The sequence below is a fragment of the Rhinolophus sinicus genome, chromosome 1, assembly GCF_057876585.1.
Source record: "Rhinolophus sinicus isolate RSI-liver-muscle chromosome 1, RSI-T2T, whole genome shotgun sequence".
NCBI lineage: Eukaryota > Metazoa > Chordata > Mammalia > Chiroptera > Rhinolophidae > Rhinolophus > Rhinolophus sinicus.
Genome location: NC_142501.1, coordinates 215,089,405 through 215,107,659, shown reverse-complemented (window position 1 = coordinate 215,107,659; position 18,255 = coordinate 215,089,405). Strand labels below are relative to the sequence as shown.

The window sequence follows — 18,255 nt, the reverse complement described above, 5'->3', positions numbered from 1 at the left end:
GGGGGCCCACACACAGCCAGTGCTTGCTGCACAGGCTGCTCCTCTGCCCCCGGGGCCTGTCTGGAGAAAGAGTGGCCTCCTGCAGACTCACCAGCCACTGGCTGGACAGTTGGCCACACTCAGGCCCCTGCTTCTTGCCCTCCTGCGGCTGGTGACTGGTCAGTACAATGGGTGCTGAGAGGAATGGAGCACAGGCCCCCCCCCCCATCACTGCCTGTCAGCCATTCACAAAGAAGACCCTCTGGACCTCCAGACAGCACCTTCTGGGGTGTAGGTTCGGCGAGAGACTCGACGTATAGCAGGGTCTCCCTGTATCCAGATCTTGTTTTTGGTTTGGATTTTTGACTGGAGACCAAGTTTGAAATGTGCATGGCCTTGCATCATTCCTCTCATGACCTCAGAGTTCCAGACAGTTCCAGACAAGGGAGAAGCTGAGTGGACATTGCCACTGTCCGTCACCGGGCGTGGAGGTACGCTGGACACGTCCCATGTGAGTGGCTGTCCTAGAGGCACCGTCCCCTCTCCCAGCGGCCACACCTTTCACACCCCGCCTGAGCCTGCAGCAAGGGTGTGCCAGACACCAGCATCCCATGACCCACCGGCACACGGGGAGAGTCAGAAGTCCATCCTAAGCTTAAAGCTGGCAAACGTACCTGCAATTCGGGATGTGATGTAAGATATGTCCAAATCTCCCTTTGCGTAACTGGAATAAAAAGAGCACTTGATTATGGTTCAGGCACAGGAGCTTAACCTACAGCGGGTCCTGGAGAGGCTGGGTGGGGGTGAGGTGTCATGGTTCAGACTGCATCTCGTGGAGAACACTGTATGTGCATGTGCGCATACAGCTCACGTGTGTCAGTGTAGTAGTGCCTACATGTTGGTGTGCGTGCACACGTGAGGCTGACGTCCACAGAAGAGCTGGATGAGAAATAATAAATTGTAAGTGGTGTAGAGGCAAGGACCCAATAAGAAAATTTTGACTTTCTTAGCGTTATTCTACACTAAAGAGGAATGCCACTAGGAGCTGGTTTTGAAGGGAGACAGTAACGGACGATAGAGCTTTTGACCCAGTGCATCATATCTGGCCATCAGGAAAAAAATGACAAGGCACACCCAAGGCAAAGACACAGTTTGCAGACACGAGCAGCACCAGAACCACATGTGGCAGAGGTGCTGGAAGTATGAGACCAGGAGTTTGAAACAGCTGTGATGAATGTGCTAAGGGAGAAAGTAGACGACGCGCCGGAACAGACGGGCATTGTGAGCAGGGGGACGGGAGTCCTAAGAAGGAACCAAGAAGAAATGCTAGAGATAGAAACACCATAGCGAAAATGGAGAATGCCTGTGATGGGCTCAGTAGACGAGACACGGCTGAGGAAATAATCTCTGAACTAGAGGATATAGCAATAGAATCCTAGAAAATCAAAAGCAAAGAGTACCGAGACTGAACAAAGCAGACAGTGTGCCCAAGGGCTGAGGAACAACGACAGAAGGTGTGACACACAGAATGGGGACACCAGAAGGAGAAGACAGAGGGAGAGAAGAAATATTTGAAACAATAATGACTATTTCCTCCAAATTAATGTCAGACACCAAACCATGGATCCAGTAACCTCAGAGAACACTAAGTAGTATTAAGTACCAGGAAAACTACGCCTGGGCATATCATACACAATCTGCAGAAAATCAAAGACGAAGAAGAACTCCTGAAAGAAGCCAGGGGGAGAAACACCACACCTACAGATGAATGAAGAATTACACCAACTTCTCAGAAACCATATAAGTAAGAAGAAAGTAGAATAAAATACTTAAGTGTTAAAAGAAATAAACCACCACCCTGTGAAATTATCCTCCAAAAGTGAAAGAAGATTTTCTCAAACAAAAATTGAAGGAATTTGTTGCCAGTAGACCTGCCTTGCGAGAAATATTGCTAAAATTCCTTTGAGAGAAAGAAAGTCAGAAACCCCGATCTACATAAAGAATAAAAGCACATAAAAGAAATGAAGGTAAAATAAAACCTTTTATTTTTTTATTCCTAATTGATATAATTGTTCTAAAAATCATGGCAACAACGTATCCTGTACGCGTGCTTATGTACACATTTTATGTATGTGCACGGCCTTATATGTGAGAAGAATCACAGCAATGATGACGGGGATGAAAGGAGAAAGGAATTAGGACTATCAGCGGTAACACAAAGTACTCCCAACCCACCAAGGGGCAGTGTTATGTGAAAGCGGACTTGGATTTGCTGTAAATGTACACTGCAAACCACAGGGCAACCATTAAAAAGTAAAACAAGACATACGAGGTGTGATAAAAAAAACATGGCAAATGTTTAAATTAAAAAAATTACGACAGTAAAAGACACATTGCCATTAATCCCCCTGGCTTCCAACACACTTATCCCATCATTCCTGCCACTTTCTGAAGCAGTTCTGCAAGTCCTCTTTTGTGAATGTCTTTAGTTGCGCTGTCGTAGCTGCCTCGATGTCCTGAATCATTTTGATTTTAGGGAAGAGCCAGAAGTCACACAGTGCCAGGTCCGGTGAATAAGGTAGATGAGGACACACTGTAATGGTTTTACTTGACAGAAATTGCCGTATCAGAAGTGATGTGTGACATGGAGCCTTGCCATGATGGAGGATAATTTATGGCACACTTTTAAACACATCTCTCAACCATAGTTCACACCCGGCTGACTGCACTGAACAAGCTGAAACTTGTCACACACTTTGTTACTAAGGTTCGACGGCTGCTTCCCATATTGAAGGTCCCTGGCTTTATGTTGGATGGCACTCGGCAGCAGCACTCACCGCATTTCTTGATCACAGCGAAAGGCTCCGTGTCACACATCGCTTCTGGTATGGCAATTTCTGTCACATAACAATATTACGGTGTCCTCATCCACCTTATTCACCAGATCTGGCACCATGCAACTTCTGGCTCTTCCCCAAAGTCAAAATGACCATGAAAGGAAAACATTTTGAATAGATTCAGGACATGAGGCAGCCACGACAGCGCAACTAAGGCCACTCCTGAAAGAGGACTTCCAGAACTGCTTCCGAAAGTGGCAAGAACGATGGGATAAGTGTGTTGCAAGCGAGGGGAAGTATTTTGAACTGGATTAATGGCAATGTGTCTTTTACTGTAATAATTATTTTTTAATTTAAATATTGACTGTATTTTTTGATCATACCTCACAGAACTGACACGCTAAGAATGGAGAAAATACAATCATATAAAATGATCAATTAAAACTGAAAAAGGCATAAAAGGAGTGGAAGGAAAAACAGGTACAAAGAAAAAGGGCAGCGAGTAGAAAATGGTAACAAATGTAGATGTTAACCCAGCTGTCGACAATCACGCTGTCGATGGTCTCAAACGCACCACCCGAAACAGACCCGACTGTATACTGTCTACACTGAAGCTGAACCTCTTTTCATAGTTTAGTCAGCGTGTCCTGCTGTCTTCAAGCATTTTTACCTTTCTATTAATTTTCATAATTCACTGTACATAATACACTATTCCTTTGTGAGTCATAGAATTTAAACATATTTACTCCCGATCAATGCTGTATCTTTTTGTTATTTTAAAGAAATGTGGGGTTTTCTGAGGAATAGATCATTTTTATTTTAAATTAAATTTATCAATCACTTCCTCCATGGCTTATGTATGTTTGGCCTTACTTAAAAAATCCTCCTCAATCTAGTACTATAAAAGTCTCCCTCTGTATTTATTAATTTTCCCCAAAAAAACTGCTTTTCACAATTAAATCTTGTAACTAATCAGAACTAACATACTTGGCTGTTATTAGATGGGGATCTAATGCTTGTTCCATATGGATACTCATGGTCTCAGCATCGTTCACTAATTGGCCCAGTATTTTCATTTGCTTCACACCTGTCCCACACAAGTGTGTCAGTCATCAGTTTAACAACTCCACTTGTACCAAGACTGATATTTGAAAAGAACTGATATATGTACATAACAGGGTTCATCCTCTATTGTTCTTACATTTTAAAATACCGCTGGTGATTCTGGGTAACATGAATTTTAGTATCAAAATCTGTGGAAACAATATCGGAATTTTTATTTGCATTGCAATAAATTCACAGATTAAGTGAAGACTGAGACTTTATTAATTCCCCCAGACACAAATTTGGGGTATGTCTCCACTCACTTGGGTCTAATTAGGGAGTTCTCATTGGACTGAGCTGGGCAGAGCAGTATGGAGCGCCCACCCCCACCCCCCCCCGCACCACACGGCCTGGGCAGGGAGGTCCCGCCAGCTCCAGGCGACGTCTCAGAGACAGCCTGTGCAGGCTGGCTGCTCCAAGGGCAGACAGCAGACATCAGGGAGGACAGGAAGGAAGCCCACAGGCCTGGGGACACGTCCCTGCTGGAGTCTAGAATCTGCACCATGGAGATGGACTGTCCCTAATCTGGTCAGAAAATGGATAAAACGCAACATCCTAAGTAATCACGCAGGCAATTGAACACATTTATTCTAGAATTCACCCCAAGGAACAGTTGAGGAAAAACAGCCGATGTTCTTGGGAAGGAAGGAAAAAGGAGGGAAGTATGCGTCCCCACACCACAGTGCCGAGGCTGCAGGGACTGGGGCCACGTCCGCACCAGGACAGAACAGGAGCTCACACACATGCACACACTCACGCATAAGCACGCACGCCTTTACCTACTGATAAAATTGGACGGAACTCTCCCCGAAGAAAACAATCAATGGGAGAGCCTGTGGGCGGAGTCAGGGCGTATAGGAGGAGATCCTGGCTGCGCACGGTCCCTTGAGTGAGAGCAAGCACGAGAGCGAGAGCAAGAGCGAGCGCGAGAACTGAGAACTCCATTTATAGCGAAGCCCTAGGGCTCTAACTCCTTCCCCTTATTTCCTTCCCTCCGTCTTGGCACGCAGGTCGGAGGGTTCATGGCTTGCCACGTCTGCATGCACTGGCTTGCAAGCCTCTCTTTTCCCGAATAAATCCTTTCTGATGACAAAACATCTAGTCGGTGTTCGTTTTCAGTCAACATGATGTGGCCGACACAGGTGGGGACACAGAATGATCGTGGCACACAAGAAAAACGAGGCCAAGAAGTTTCCACAAGTCAGTGGAACGTGGTGCTCACAACCAAAGGCACAGGTGTTCTCATCCCTGGGCTGAGCGGATGTGACACATCAAAGACAATGGGCTCAGCTCCCGCGCACGGTTCCTGGAACAGCCAGAACAGGGAGTGATGGCCTCATGCTGATGCAGCCACCTCTGCAGTGGCCGGCACTGCTGGAGAGCTGGGCCAGCCTACAGGGCTCCCAGGCGAGGACGGGGGCCGTGGGCAGGCCTGCCGTGCGCAGACACACACACGCCCAACAGTCTGCTCATACACGGCTTCATGCACCCAGCCCACATCTGAGTGACCTCACATTTGTTAGCGAGGTGCCCTGTGCCCCACGACTGCCCCATTCTCTCCACATCACAGAAAGGAAGCAGCGCAAATATGAGGGGTGTCGTCATAGCAAGAGGGATGCTGAGGTGGGGATCATGGTCTCCATGGACAGGACCCTTTGGCGAAGGTGACACTACCCCACAGCAATGCCAATGCGGCTCTGCTCTGCACCCAGTCCGTCCACGGCGGGGGTGGAAATGGGGCTTGCCACGGGCAGGGTCCTGTCAGATTTGGAGGCGGGGCAGTGCCCAAGACTGGGAAATATCCATGCCAGAGCAACGGCATGCTGTCGCCTGAGACCTGCGCCGCGTGCACCCGCCTCACCTGGCGACGGACTGGATAACCTTCGAGGAGGTGTCCTTGATGTTTGTGAGCAGGCGCCCGGTGCCCCCGCGCAGGATGTCCAGCAGCCCTCCGTAGGGCTGGTCGTACTCAGCAACCACCAAGCCTGCAAGCAGAGATGGGCCTCACGTCATGGCTGGGGCCAGAGCCTGATCCCCAGAACCTGTGATGAGCCACACCTCCTGGCAACTCCAACCGTCTGCGCACCACACGCAAGCACAGGCATGAAACCAGCACCTACAATGTGCAAACCCAGGTGGCTCGCAAGGGCAGAGCTGGGCTCGATAATGCAAACCGGGCCCCAATGACGCAAGCTGGGCCTTGATGACACGTGCCGAGCCTATGGGTGCTGGCAGCCCACCAGCCGTCTCCGGGATGTTCAATCAACACACTCTCAGCATTCCTGCACGCCAGGGGACCCCAACACCGCACACATGCGTGCTGAGAGGCCCGGCAAAAGTAAGACAGCCTCTATCCCTACGGCAAGGGGACACAGGAACATAGGGCACAGGAGTGGGGCCGGGCAGATGACCCCAGCTGGGCACAGAAAGGTTGCATGGCAGGACCTCGAGTGTGGGTATGTGTCCAGCCAGCTGCCCACGTGCAGGGGTGGGGCCCTGGAAAGGAGCCCAGCCTCCTGGCCATAGCTCCAGGGGTCCAGCTGGATGTGAACAGAGATGGCAGAGAAAGAGGGGTCCCAAACGAGGGCCCCAGGATGTGGCCCTGGTGAAGTCACGGTGACAAGAGGCAGGTGTGATCCACGCACTGCGTCTGTGCCCAAGGATGGCCTGCAGTCTCTGCCACAGCCTCTGTGACCAACGCAGCAACACTGGACACGGCATGGCTGGGTTACAGCCGGGACCAGGGACCAGTCACTCTCGGGCTGCCAGGCAACCACTGAAATGCAACCATGTCCTAGTGCTTATGCAGTAGGAGCACACGTGTAGTGTGGTCTTGCCTCGGCACCCTGAGAATCCACCCCCAGGGCAGTGCAGGCAGCCGCACATGCTGGGCAGCCAGGGAGGCGCCCAGGGCCAGAGGCGGCCAGCTGCTGGGAAACAGAGGTGGAGGAAGACCTGGGAGCTGGTCCCCATACCCTAAAGAGAGAGGTGGCCAATGGATGGGGACGTGGCAGAGAAGCGCATCCTGGCATGGCGTTCCGGAACGAGCCTGGGCGTGGATGCAAAGCCCAGGCTGAGGGCTGCTGCAAGACACAGCACTTTGTGCCAACACTGGGCACCCTGACCTACATGGGATGAGGGGTGTGGTCAGTCACCAAACAAGGCCCGACCGTGAGGGGTGCCGGGCCACCTCTCCTACCAGGGCTATGTCCTTACCGTCTGGAGGGGCCCCAGCTTGTGCACCTGCAGACGCAGGCCCCTGCAGCCCCGCTTCCCAGCTCAACGCTCTATTTCCCCACGCCCCCTGCCAGTGCCCCGGCCCTCACGGTCACCGGACCCACCCTGCAAGGAGCCCTTGTCAGGCTGGGCCAAGGTCACCCACATCAGCCAGGCCTCTGGCCACGTGGGCAAATGATGGTGTGTGGCCACAACAGCCCTGTAACCTGGAGCCAGGGCTCGGCTCCCAGCGTCAGAGGAGCCTCAGAGAACGAGTGCCAGCCCGATAGCACAGGTATAGGACTGGCGCTTACACCTCTTCCCTTGTTCCTGGTCCTGAACTGTGGCCCGGAGTGTCACCACGGCTGAGCTCAGGGATTGCTGAGGGTTCCTGGGGCCCCAGAATGGGCAGCCTCTCTGGTTGCCGGGCCAAAACCAAATGGCCCAGGACAGCAGCATCCAGGTGCCCAACACACGGCAGGTGCGGCAGCCCCAGAACACAGGGCGGGTGCGGGTAGACACTCACCTGCACGGCAGCCGCTGCTCGTGGGGCCCCCGGGTGGGGGCGGGGCGGCATTCCCATAACCTCCATTCTGTTCCAGAAGCTGCGAGGGTGCAAAGGGCAAGGACTCAGTCCCACACGTCAGGGCCAGTGCACACCACTCCACGCCATGGGAAAGCCAGTGCGCAGTGACGGCGGGCTCCCCTCGCCATCCGCGTTATCGCCACATCCGAGGGAGGAGCTTCTCGTGCCTGTACACAGTCCCCCTGCACTGAAGGGCCGTCACACCGGCCACGAGGCTCCGCTCACAAGGTCTGTCAGTCAGTGAGCATCTCCACGTGCAGGAGGCAGCTGCAGACCCCGAGTGCCCGGCTGTGCACTGAGAGACCAGCACTGCCCGGGCCCTGGGCACAGCTCCACCCTGGCACACGGGCCGGCTGCCCGCCCAGCCCCGCTCAAGCACTGGCTGCAGCCTGCTGAGTGCCTACAGACCGTGTCCTCCGCCAGCCCTGTACGTTACTCAGAGCTGTGCTTCAGTCCCATGGGGTTTTAAAAGGTACTTCTGGTGTTGAGCTCACGTCCTGTCACATGAAGTTCGGAAGGCAGGAGAGTCCGTGTGTGTGTGTGACCCAGCAGGCAGCCAGGGCTCTGCACGCTAAGGCAGCTTACAGCCACCGGGCCGAGCTGGCCTCTTCACATGTCCTCAGTACCATCGATTTGTTCTCGTTGCTGACAGGAATGAAACATCTTCCGCTGTGACCACTGTGACACCCACACGTCACACAGTCTTTGAGGCCACGCTGTCAAGGACGCGTAGGTGGCAACGTCCCCTGCATCCCACTGAGTGGCGCGGCCCCATCCTAACATGGCTGTTCCTGAGTTTCAGGTTTGGTCCCTGTGTTCACCCTCTGGGGCCACGTCTGCCCCTTGTGGGGACAGCGACTTCACTGCCCGGGGCACGAGACCCCCAATCAGGGGTCTAATGCTTACAGCACGGTCCCAGGTTCGAGAAGCACTAAGACCAGAAGGTGTCAGGAGCCCACTGCCCAGCGGCCTGCGTCTGTCCAGCGGCACTACTGCCACCCTGTGGAGAGCTCCCAGCGGCACACACGCAGTGACGGTAACATGCCAGGGAAGATGCTCCACACCAGCTGACACCGGCTAGCCCTGCCGTGGGAGCTGCCGCACACACGCTCTCCCGCTGCCCCCTCCTCACACTGGAGGCCGCCGACACGCCAATTGTTTCCACCTCCCACTGGGGGCCCCAGGCATGGGGACAAGGACAGGCGCTCAGCGCTGTTCAGTGCAGAATCACCTGCTTCGCAGGCGGGAGCCCCACAGCCACTTTGTTCCCCGACTCCCAGGACCCAGAGCACACGCTTCTTGTCCGCTGACCCTGCGCCCAGGGGCACTAGGGTCAGGCACCCCAGGCGGGCAGGCAGGCGGCTCCTCCGGGCACAGCAGGCGCGAGCTCCCCAAGAGCTGCGTCAGCCTTACTGTAGGCGGGGCCTCGGCCACGCACTTGGAGCGACGCCTGGGAGACCTACCTCGGTGACGGGCGACTTGGGGTTCACGTTCCTGGCAGCCGCAATCTCCTGCAGCTGGTTCACCAGCTCCGTGACGGACAGCCGCTCCTCTGGGTTCACCTGCAGCGTGGCGCCTACAGTGGAGGCAGCACGTGCTCAGTGGCCCAGCAGCCCAGCGCCCCGTCCTGGCAGAGGTGACGCACCCACAAGGCCCCTCGTTTTACTTCCATGACTGATTTTAGAAGCAAGTGAGGGAATGATGACAATGAAATGGAGGACATTTATCAAAACGAGCCGTTCACAGCACCGTCTAGTCACAGGGGGCGATGGCGGGCACCCCAGGAAATGCCCACGCGGACGGCCGTCAAACCTAGGACTTACGGATGAGGTCGTGGAACACGCAGTACCGAGTGTCGTCAGGCGGGATCGAGTACTTCCCGTTCACTATTCGCAGCTTCGCTCCATCCTCAAAAGGGTGCTGCCGGAAGCACAGCAGGTACAAGATGCAGCCCAGGGCCTGCGGGGGCACGGAGGTGAGGGCCGGCCCTTCGCAGGCCCTCGAGGGGACAGGCCAGGCTCAATCTCTGCCTGCCCGTGGCTGAGCCACACCTGGTCTGATTCACGCCCGTGAGCACAGTCAGGACTATGAGCCTCGAGGCGTGGGGCTCAAGGAGGTCTAGGGTTGTTGTACCATTGTCCCTGCTCTTAGGGAGGCCAGGGAGGGGGCAGGTCACCAAAGGAGCCCAACAAGGCATAACGCCCAGCCCACCGATGCCGGACTGCACTCTAGCCAGCCCCAGCCAGCACGGAGCTGCAGCCGTGCGCATGCCCAGGGTCTGCCATGTGACCCGTGGCTTCGTGAATGCGCAGCCCCTCTGCAGGGGCTCTGGCCGGACAGCAGGTGTTCCTGTGTCAGCGGAGCAGCAGGACGTCCGGAAGGACCCGTGCTGCGTCCACTCCACACTGACACCCACCCAGGGTCTACTCATCCGTCTCCTCTAACCAGCCACAGCGACTCTTAAAAAAATTAAGCAACAAGGAACAGGAAGGGAAGCCAAAAGGAACGTGGCTTCCTGAGCTGTCGGCAGGCCAGACGTGTGGCCGAGGGCCTGGCGCCCACCCGCGCAGCCCGCCCTGGAGCCACACACAGGCAGTGGGCCTCACCCAGATGTCCTGCTTCTCGCTGATTGGGAAGTTCGAGTACAAGTCCACTATTTCCGGTGTCCTATACATGGGTGTTGTGTTCCTGGTGATCTGGAAACGCACACATTTCAGAGGAAAGTCACCTGCGTGCACTGTTTTCATTGTGCATTGATGCCCACGCTTTCCCAAACACACTGTCCGCTCACTTCCATCCCACCGCGTTCCAGAAAAGCCTCAGGCTGCTTGCCCCTCCTTGCCCCTCTGGCCGCCTGTGTCCACCTGCCTCACTTGGTGTCCAGCGCCTGCTAAAGCAGCCATGCCAACGCGCTCACTACAGACACCTCAGCTGTGTGTTCACCTGACAGGAGTGCGTCCAGGGCGGCCCCAGGCCAGCTGCATGAGGCGGGCCACTTGCATGTATGGAGGCAAGCACTCTTCTAAAAGAGTCTTCAGGAATGGGAGAGGCAGAGAAAGCTGAGAGGCGTGTCTGCAGGGCGGGGCGTGTGACAGATGACTGCTGACGGGCACAGCATGGCGAGAGCCGCCTGCCGCCAGCGCATAGCAAATGCACAAATGCCAAGCTTACGGCCTAGATGCCCCATGGGAACGGTCAACAGTGCGACCGACACGTGCACTTGAAGACCTGCTAGAGGAAGAGGTCAGCCACAGGCTGGGCGACACACGTGACACCCAGCGCCGACAGCGGGCCTGTGTCCAGACGCACAGATGACTCCTGCAACCAACCCCTCAGACATAAACAAGAACACGCTCGAAAGTGGGCGCGGGCCGAGAACAGGCCCTTCCCAAAACTGCCCTCCCGCTCAGCTTAGGCAGGCGGACCCAAGACCCTCGGAGGGAGACAAGGTCGGCGACAGTATGCAGCCCGGATATGGGGAGGAGCGTCCACATGAAGCCCTCAAGCTGCAGGTTCTTGGCCCCGCACCACTGTGCAGTGACCGTCTGCTGAACACGTCACGTCCCGCAGCCCGATGGATGGATGGCACAGACCCTCCACCCAGAGTCGAACTTGTAGGGTGGTGCCCAGAGGACACAGGTCCCACACGGGGACGCACCTGCAGGCTGCCCTGGCGGTGCCGTGTGCAATGCTGCGGGCGGGGCCAGGCCAGGGCTCACCTCTTCCTCTACCAGCGCCCGCTTCTGGGCGCTCCAGCTGTAGTCGGGGAAGTGCGATACGGTCGTGGCACTGCCAAAGTCACACAGCTTAATGGTCCCCTGGTTACTCAGCAACAAGTTTTCAACCTGCAAAATTTCAGAAAATGGCCCTCATGAACTTGGGGAGCAGACACAGCTTGGCCCCGGGGAGGGGCTCACAGAGCGGCTGGCAAGGGGAAACGCAGGTCTTTTCTGATCAAAATCAGTACATGTACTTTTAAAAAGGGTACGTCAGAAAAACAGAAGGAAGTTAAAACCAACCATAAACCAAAGGTAACTCCAATTAATAACATAGGGTATACAATAAAAGCCTTCAGAGAAATCAAAAAACAACAAAAAAATAACGAAGTGTTTAAAAATCATCAAATATATCAAGAAACTAGGAAGAAATCTAACAAAAGAGACACAAAGACATCCTATGCAGAAAGCTAAATAATTGAGATACATTTTTAAAACCCCCAATAAGCAGGGAAGTAGACCACACTGGAGAGCAGGTTGGCAGTGGACAGGAGCCAACCGCCCTGCGCGTGCAGGCCCACAGCCTGAGAATGGCTCTGCGTATTGAAGTGGCTTGGAAAAGTCTAAGGGCCAGTAGTATACCTGTCACGACAGGTGTGCGGGCAGCCCACACCTGCTCCAACAGCCTGTGGCTATCACATGGCTGGAACATTTGAAGTCTGACCCTTCAGGGAGAAAATCTGTGGACCCCAGCTCTGGGGAGAGTCAAGGCAATCCCAATCAAATTCCCAAAAGTTTTTTGGATGGAACCTGACAAACTGATTCCAAAATTCATATGGAGACACAAAGAGCCAAGAAGAGTCAGGTGACCCTGGAGAGGCAGACGTGAGCTTGCTGTGCAGCTCCAGGTAGGGGACTGGGGACCAGCACCCGGCCCAGGGCCCACAGGCGTCCCAGGGAGCCGCATGCAGGGCGAGGACAGCCGTCCAGCCGAGGTGCTGGAGAGCAGGACAGCTGCAGGGAATGGGAGGCCCTGGCCTGAATGCAGAGCAGAGCACAGACCTTCAGGACAGACGCTGGAGGTGACTCATGGGAAAGGAGCGCCCTCTGCAGACACTGGCCACCGACAGTGCAAGTAGGCCTCGCGGGGACCCAACACGGGGCCTCGGGGAGGAGCCACGGAACAACTCAGCAGAAAAGCAGGCCAGCACCCACAGGCACCCCCCGAATAGGAAATGCAAACTCCAATAAGCTTCGCTCATAACAGGAAAACGTCACTAAAACCACACGATCTGCTGCCCACACCCAGGGCTGGCACAGGGACCAGCACGTGCTGCTGGTGGGGACGTCCACACAGAGGCGCCAACACCTTCTGCCGTGCTAGGGACACGGACGTCCGGAGGCTCAGGGCGGTACTGCTCACCACCAACGGGGAAGCAGGGACCTCAAGGCGCCCACGCTGCTGACTGTGCACAAAAGGCGGGCGAGCCTCAAAACCACAGGGCAGGGCGGGCGCGTTGCTCAGTGGGTTAGAGCACGAGTTCTGGGCAATGGGCTGCTGGTTCGATTCCCACATGGGCCAGCGAGCTGCACCCTCCACAACTAGAATGAAGTCAATGAGCTGCTGCTCAGCCCCCGGGTGGCCAGATGGCTCAGTTGGTTGGAGCACGTCCTCTCAACCACAAGGTTGCCGGATCTACTACCACAAGGGATGGTGGGCTGTGCCCCCTGCAACTAGCAACGGCAACTGGACCTGGAGCTGAGCTGCGCCCTCCACAACTAAGACTGAAAGGACAACAACTTGACTTGGAAAAGTCCTGGAAGTACACACTGTTCCCCAATAAAGTCCTGTTCCCCTTCCCCAATAAAATCTTTAAAAAACAAAACAAAACAAAAAAACCACAGCGCTGAGCAAAATGCCCAGCACAAAAAACGCATCCTGGAGCCACGGGTCGGGCCCAGACAGCCGTGGGGACACCTGAGGGAGGCGACTGCCTCGGTCCCTAGCGCACAGGAGGCACGGAGAGGAGGGAGGCAAACCCAGACCAAGCTCACAAACACGGGCCCTGTAACTTCATTCTCCCTGTGTTTCCCTTTCCTTGAGGACAGGACACTGCGGCGCGCGCGCGCAAACGCGCACACATGCAACACGTAAGTCAGAACAGCGCTCATGGTGCAACAACCCAGCAGCCTCCGGCTGACAGAGGAGGTGCACCCAGGAGGCAGAGGGGGGCCTCCACTCACATCACCACTGTGGCCCAGGTGCTCCCCAAGCACCCCTCACAGCTCTGCAGGCACGGCGTCCCGGGCAGGGGTCCCGGGTGGGGGCCCTGATCCCACAGGTGTCTGCAATGGGGAGCCTGCCAACTGGTCGCCTTAAACCAGTCTCTTGGGTTCAGGGGACAAAAGAGAAAGGCCCGGCTGGTCAGAGGTTCAAGTTAATGACGAGGCCACCCCACAACAGGGTGCCAGTGCCAATCCCACCAGGCGCCCAAGAAGGGCAAGTCCCACAGCAGCGAGGTTTAGGAGACCACCCTTGGGGGAAGCCAGGACCGGCCGTGAGGCAGTTCTGGAGTGTCTCAATCCTGCTGAGCCGTGATGGTATTTATTCTGTAAGAAACAGCCTTGTTTTCCCAGAGCTGTGTGCACAAGCCCCTGCGAGTGCAGCGGCTTGGGGTCTGCTTGCCCGTTTCAGCAGAAACCACCTGCCCCGGCAAGTAGGACGAGAGGCTGCTCTGGCCTGAGACATGGGCCGAGCTGGTGTACAAGCTCCGTGGGACCTGGACCATTTCCCAAGTCTCGGGTTTTTCAAAGACACAATAGGGGGAAGAAAAACTAGGCCATACACCAGGGGAAGTATGTGCAGCATACATAACGCAAAGAAAACTCCTGTAGAGACATACAAAACACTCTGATTAATCAAAAACAATACAACAGACAAAAAAACAGAAAAAAGAGCAAAAAAACAAAGCTCACTGAAAAAGATACTAATGACTGTAAACAGCAAAAAGCATTTAACTTCATTAATAACTAGGAAAAAGCGTAATCACTGCCCGTAAGGTGCCCCCAGCCAGTAGGCTGGAAGAGAAGGGCAGCTCCAGGCCGGGAAGCCTGTGGCGCGGGGGTCCGGCGGCACTCTGCCCCTCCGGCCGAGACCAGGGTGCAGCGCGGCCCAGAAGCACTCCTGGCGATAGCACTGCAGCCTCAGGACAGCAAACGCTGCAGTGAAGGACAGGCACGGCCACACATGCAGGGGCGTCACTCCAGGGACGGGGAGTGGACACGCAGTGGCCCGAGCGTCCTGAGGAAGAGGCACTTTCCTCCATCCCATGACATGGAAGAATGGAACTGCAGCCCAGAAATATTGGGGGGCTAAGGGGAGCAGGGAGGAGCCCCAAGACCAGGCAGCGGGGAGCAAGGTGTCTGCATCAGCAGTTGGGTGACACGCATAGAGTCCTCTCACTGCTTCCAGCAAGAAGCTTCTGGAAAAGCCACTTCAAGTTACGAAGCTCCCACACTGGTCTGACATCAGCCGGCAAAGCCACTGGAGCCTCGCTGGCCACAGGCAGCTGGGGGGTGGGTGGGGGGGAGGGTACCTTGAGGTCTCTGTGGATGATGGGTGGCTTCTGCCTGTGCATGTGTTGCACCGCTCTGCACGTCTGGTAAAAAATCTTCAGGACAGTGTCACACGACAGCGGCCCTCTGGGTTCGCTTTTCCTCAAAAACTCCACCAGCTGCCCTAAGAGACAATTAAACTCGCATCACCAGAGCCCCCAGCGCTGACCCGCGGGCGCAGGGGAAGGGACCGAGGCTGCTCGGGAGGGAACAGCCACCGCGGATGTGGCCCACACACACACAGACCTCCGACCACAGGGTGTCAGTGACACGGCAGCTACAAGAAACCACAAACACGCCCATCTTTGCAACTGGCTCTTGCAAAACAGTCACTCATTTCCCGCCAGCATGACCTCAGTGAACACGCACTGCCCACTGCCGCACAGCCCGCACGCGGGACAAGTGTGTGCTGACAGCACAGAGGCTCTGGGCCCCTCCCGGGGCTCCCCACGTCGCCCAGGGACACCCAGACCTCCTGTGACTGGCCCCAGCCAAGGCCCCTCCATGACCACACTCTCTGCTGGAGACCCAAGTTCATGTCTCCAGCACCTGCCACGCTCTCAGCCCCCTGGACCAGCCGCTGTCCCCTCTCCCAGCCACACCTGCCTCACAGGCTTTGCCCCGACCCTCAAGAGGGCCTGAGTGACAAAGTGACCGTCAGACTGGCTGTGGGAGGGCCGATGAGCTGGTGGTGCACAGAGGGGGACTCACAACGTCCATGTCACTGGCCTCTGGTACAGAGAGAATGATTATTTCCACAAATAACCATTCCGTAGGTGGCAGGGGGGCCGGAAAGGGCACTGCGGAGGGCAAGATGGGGTGAGGCATGAGGGCCACCAGGAAGGGGTGAGAGACCGCTGAGGGTGGGCTCCCAGGAGTCCCCCCAAGGCCCTCCTTCAGTAGAGCCGGCACCCACGCCCTCCCCCTTCCCAAAAACTCCACCACACTGCTCTCCCCACCGATGCCGGGAACCCCTGAGCTAGCCTGAGCAGCTCAGGCATGTAGCCCCCAGCCTCACACGCCGCCCCCAGACTGGCGGTCCTGGGCAGTGTTCCTCGAGGTTGCCTGTCACAGGGAGGCGCCGCCCACGTGGGCGAGCGCTGTGAGCTGCCAGCGCCAGGCCCTACTCCTGACACTTCCATCAGTGCACGGCCTCACTTGTGAAATGGATCACACAGGTCTAGCTGAACCCACAGCCTTCTGAAACCCAAAACCAAAGAGACACAAAAGCGTCTGAGCCTCAGGCACAAGCAGGCCCCACTCGCGGCCAACGGCAGAGGCACCCCCATCACCAGCAGGACGTACGGGAAGCCACGGGTGGCCTCATCCTGCCGCCCCAGGTGTGCAGAGCAGAGCCTCGAGTGCCGCACACCCTGACCCAACAAGCCCCTGCTGATCCTGTCCACAGGGACGCCACGCTCAGTGCCGGACACGCAACCTGGTCAACACGGCGTGTGTCCTGCAGGGGCTGGGGAAGGACCTGGAGGTTCCGACCCGCAGACACCGTGAGCCTCTGAGAGCAAGCAGGGAGTGTGGACAAGCTGCGCAGCGAGTCTTCCGGAAAGGAAGAGCTAGTCTAGGGCACACTGCCGGGCACCGCACAAGCGCGGTCTCTGTAAGAAGAGGCAATGGCAACAGAGAGCACCGCACATGGATGACCGCGGCTCCAGCAGAGCTGTGGAGCTGGCACCTGCGCGGCTGCTCTGTGAGGGGACGCGGCACCAGGAGTGGCACAGGTGGCTCCATAGTGCCCGCCGAGCACTTTGCAGCTCATGTCCACCTTCTGCCCTCACAGAGGTGAGGATCCCGCCCCCCAGCTGCCCTCGCCTCCTGCCCACAGCGCTCACCTCCCTGCCAGCTACACTGTCTCCAGCTCCTCAGTGACAGCCCCTCCCAAGGAGGCGCCTGGGCTCTGGCTGACGAGGAAGCTCCCTGTGACGACACGGTGGCCCCTGTGCAGGCCGTATGAGTCCTGCCTCCACTCCTGTCCCGTGACAGCCACGCCAGCACCCGTCACCCCCTGAGACCGTGAACCCAGCACTGCGGGGCCACCACAGACACACACAAGACCGAGCCCCGCCTGCCTCTTCCACCCCTTGGCCACCACTGTGGCCCCTCGTGTGGACCTCTCCGCCCTGGAAACTCAGTGGGAGGCAGTGCCCACACCCCCCCACCCCCCACACCCCCATACCCTCCAGAGCACAGTGAGCGCCTCGCCCTGCTTTGGTCACATGCCCTCAGGGGCCCAGGCAGCTGCTGCTCTGGTCCCCCACAACAGAGCTTTCGGGGCCGCCGGCAGTGTTAGGGGCTGTCCCAGTGGGACGTTACCTTTGCAGAGCTCTGTCAGCAGCAGGAACTCGGCCTGCCCAGTGTCCGACTCCTCTTTCCCTATTGACGCTGCAGAACAAAACTGGACAATGTTGGGGTGGCCAGACAGCTTTTTCTGCAGGTGTCTCGTTAAAGGACAATGCGCACACCTGCACACGTAAAACAGATGCGTGCAAGACACTAAAAAGTGACTGTCCTAACAGTGTGTGGAAGGACCTGACAGTCTCCGAGCAGGATGGTCAGAGAGAGAACGGGGGCAACCAGAGAGGCAGAGGGAGGCTGAGGGAAGAGGGTGTGCAGAAGTGGGGGATGGGGCCAGGCCCATGCTGACCACAGGCCAGGCAGCGCAGCAGCAGAGCGGCCGTGGGGAGTGGACAAGTGAGGTGAGCACCTAAGGGCGGAGGTGGCCAGCGGGCTCACAGGGACAGAGCTTCGAGAGACGTGAACACAGATTCTGGCCGCGAAGGGCAGACCCCAGCTCAGGGAGAACACGTGCCAGCATGAAGAGCAAGCAAGGAGCTCCACAGTCCACCACCCGAGCACGCAGCCCTAGCCCGAGCGCTCCGGGCAGGGCCAAAGGGACAGCTGGGCGGCGGGCCAGGAGAAGTGACAGAGGCAGTGAGGGGCCCTGGTGATGGCCAGGGCACAGCAGCCAATCCCCTGGGCATGGAGACCTTGGGGTAGGACCCACATGTCCATTCCCACAACCATGGAGTCTTACTGCAGCTCTGGGAGTGAAGAATGAGGAAAAACCTCCTTTTTACTAGAAGCAGCACACAGATAAATCCAGGGAAAGCAAAAGGCCAATTCTAGTAGAAAGAAGCTCGCAGGGTGGCTGGCGGCCACAGCCTGAGGCTGGCCTGCCTACGGCTCT

General features: G+C 56.5%; 1 protein-coding gene across 5 annotated transcripts in view; it reads right to left on the bottom strand.

Annotated features, from left to right (window-relative positions):
* GAK (cyclin G associated kinase) overlaps positions 1-18,255 on the bottom strand; it is a 53,302-nt gene that overhangs the window by 23,867 nt on the left and 11,180 nt on the right. For 3 of the 5 annotated variants that reach the window (XM_019712469.3, XM_019712471.3, XM_074319945.2), the window contains exons 4-12: positions 17,382-17,496; positions 15,035-15,177; positions 11,442-11,567; positions 10,329-10,418; positions 9,546-9,681; positions 9,186-9,298; positions 7,663-7,741; positions 5,782-5,905; positions 654-703 (exon numbers count right to left, since the gene is read on the bottom strand). In XM_019712469.3, the coding sequence (XP_019568028.3) occupies positions 654-703; positions 5,782-5,905; positions 7,663-7,741; positions 9,186-9,298; positions 9,546-9,681; positions 10,329-10,418; positions 11,442-11,567; positions 15,035-15,177; positions 17,382-17,496 (976 nt within the window). Of the gene's footprint in view, positions 1-653; positions 704-5,781; positions 5,906-7,662; positions 7,742-9,185; positions 9,299-9,545; positions 9,682-10,328; positions 10,419-11,380; positions 11,568-15,034; positions 15,178-17,381; positions 17,497-18,255 lie in introns of those variants that run through there. The other 2 variants (XM_019712472.3, XM_074319955.2) reach the window with 2 other exon arrangements.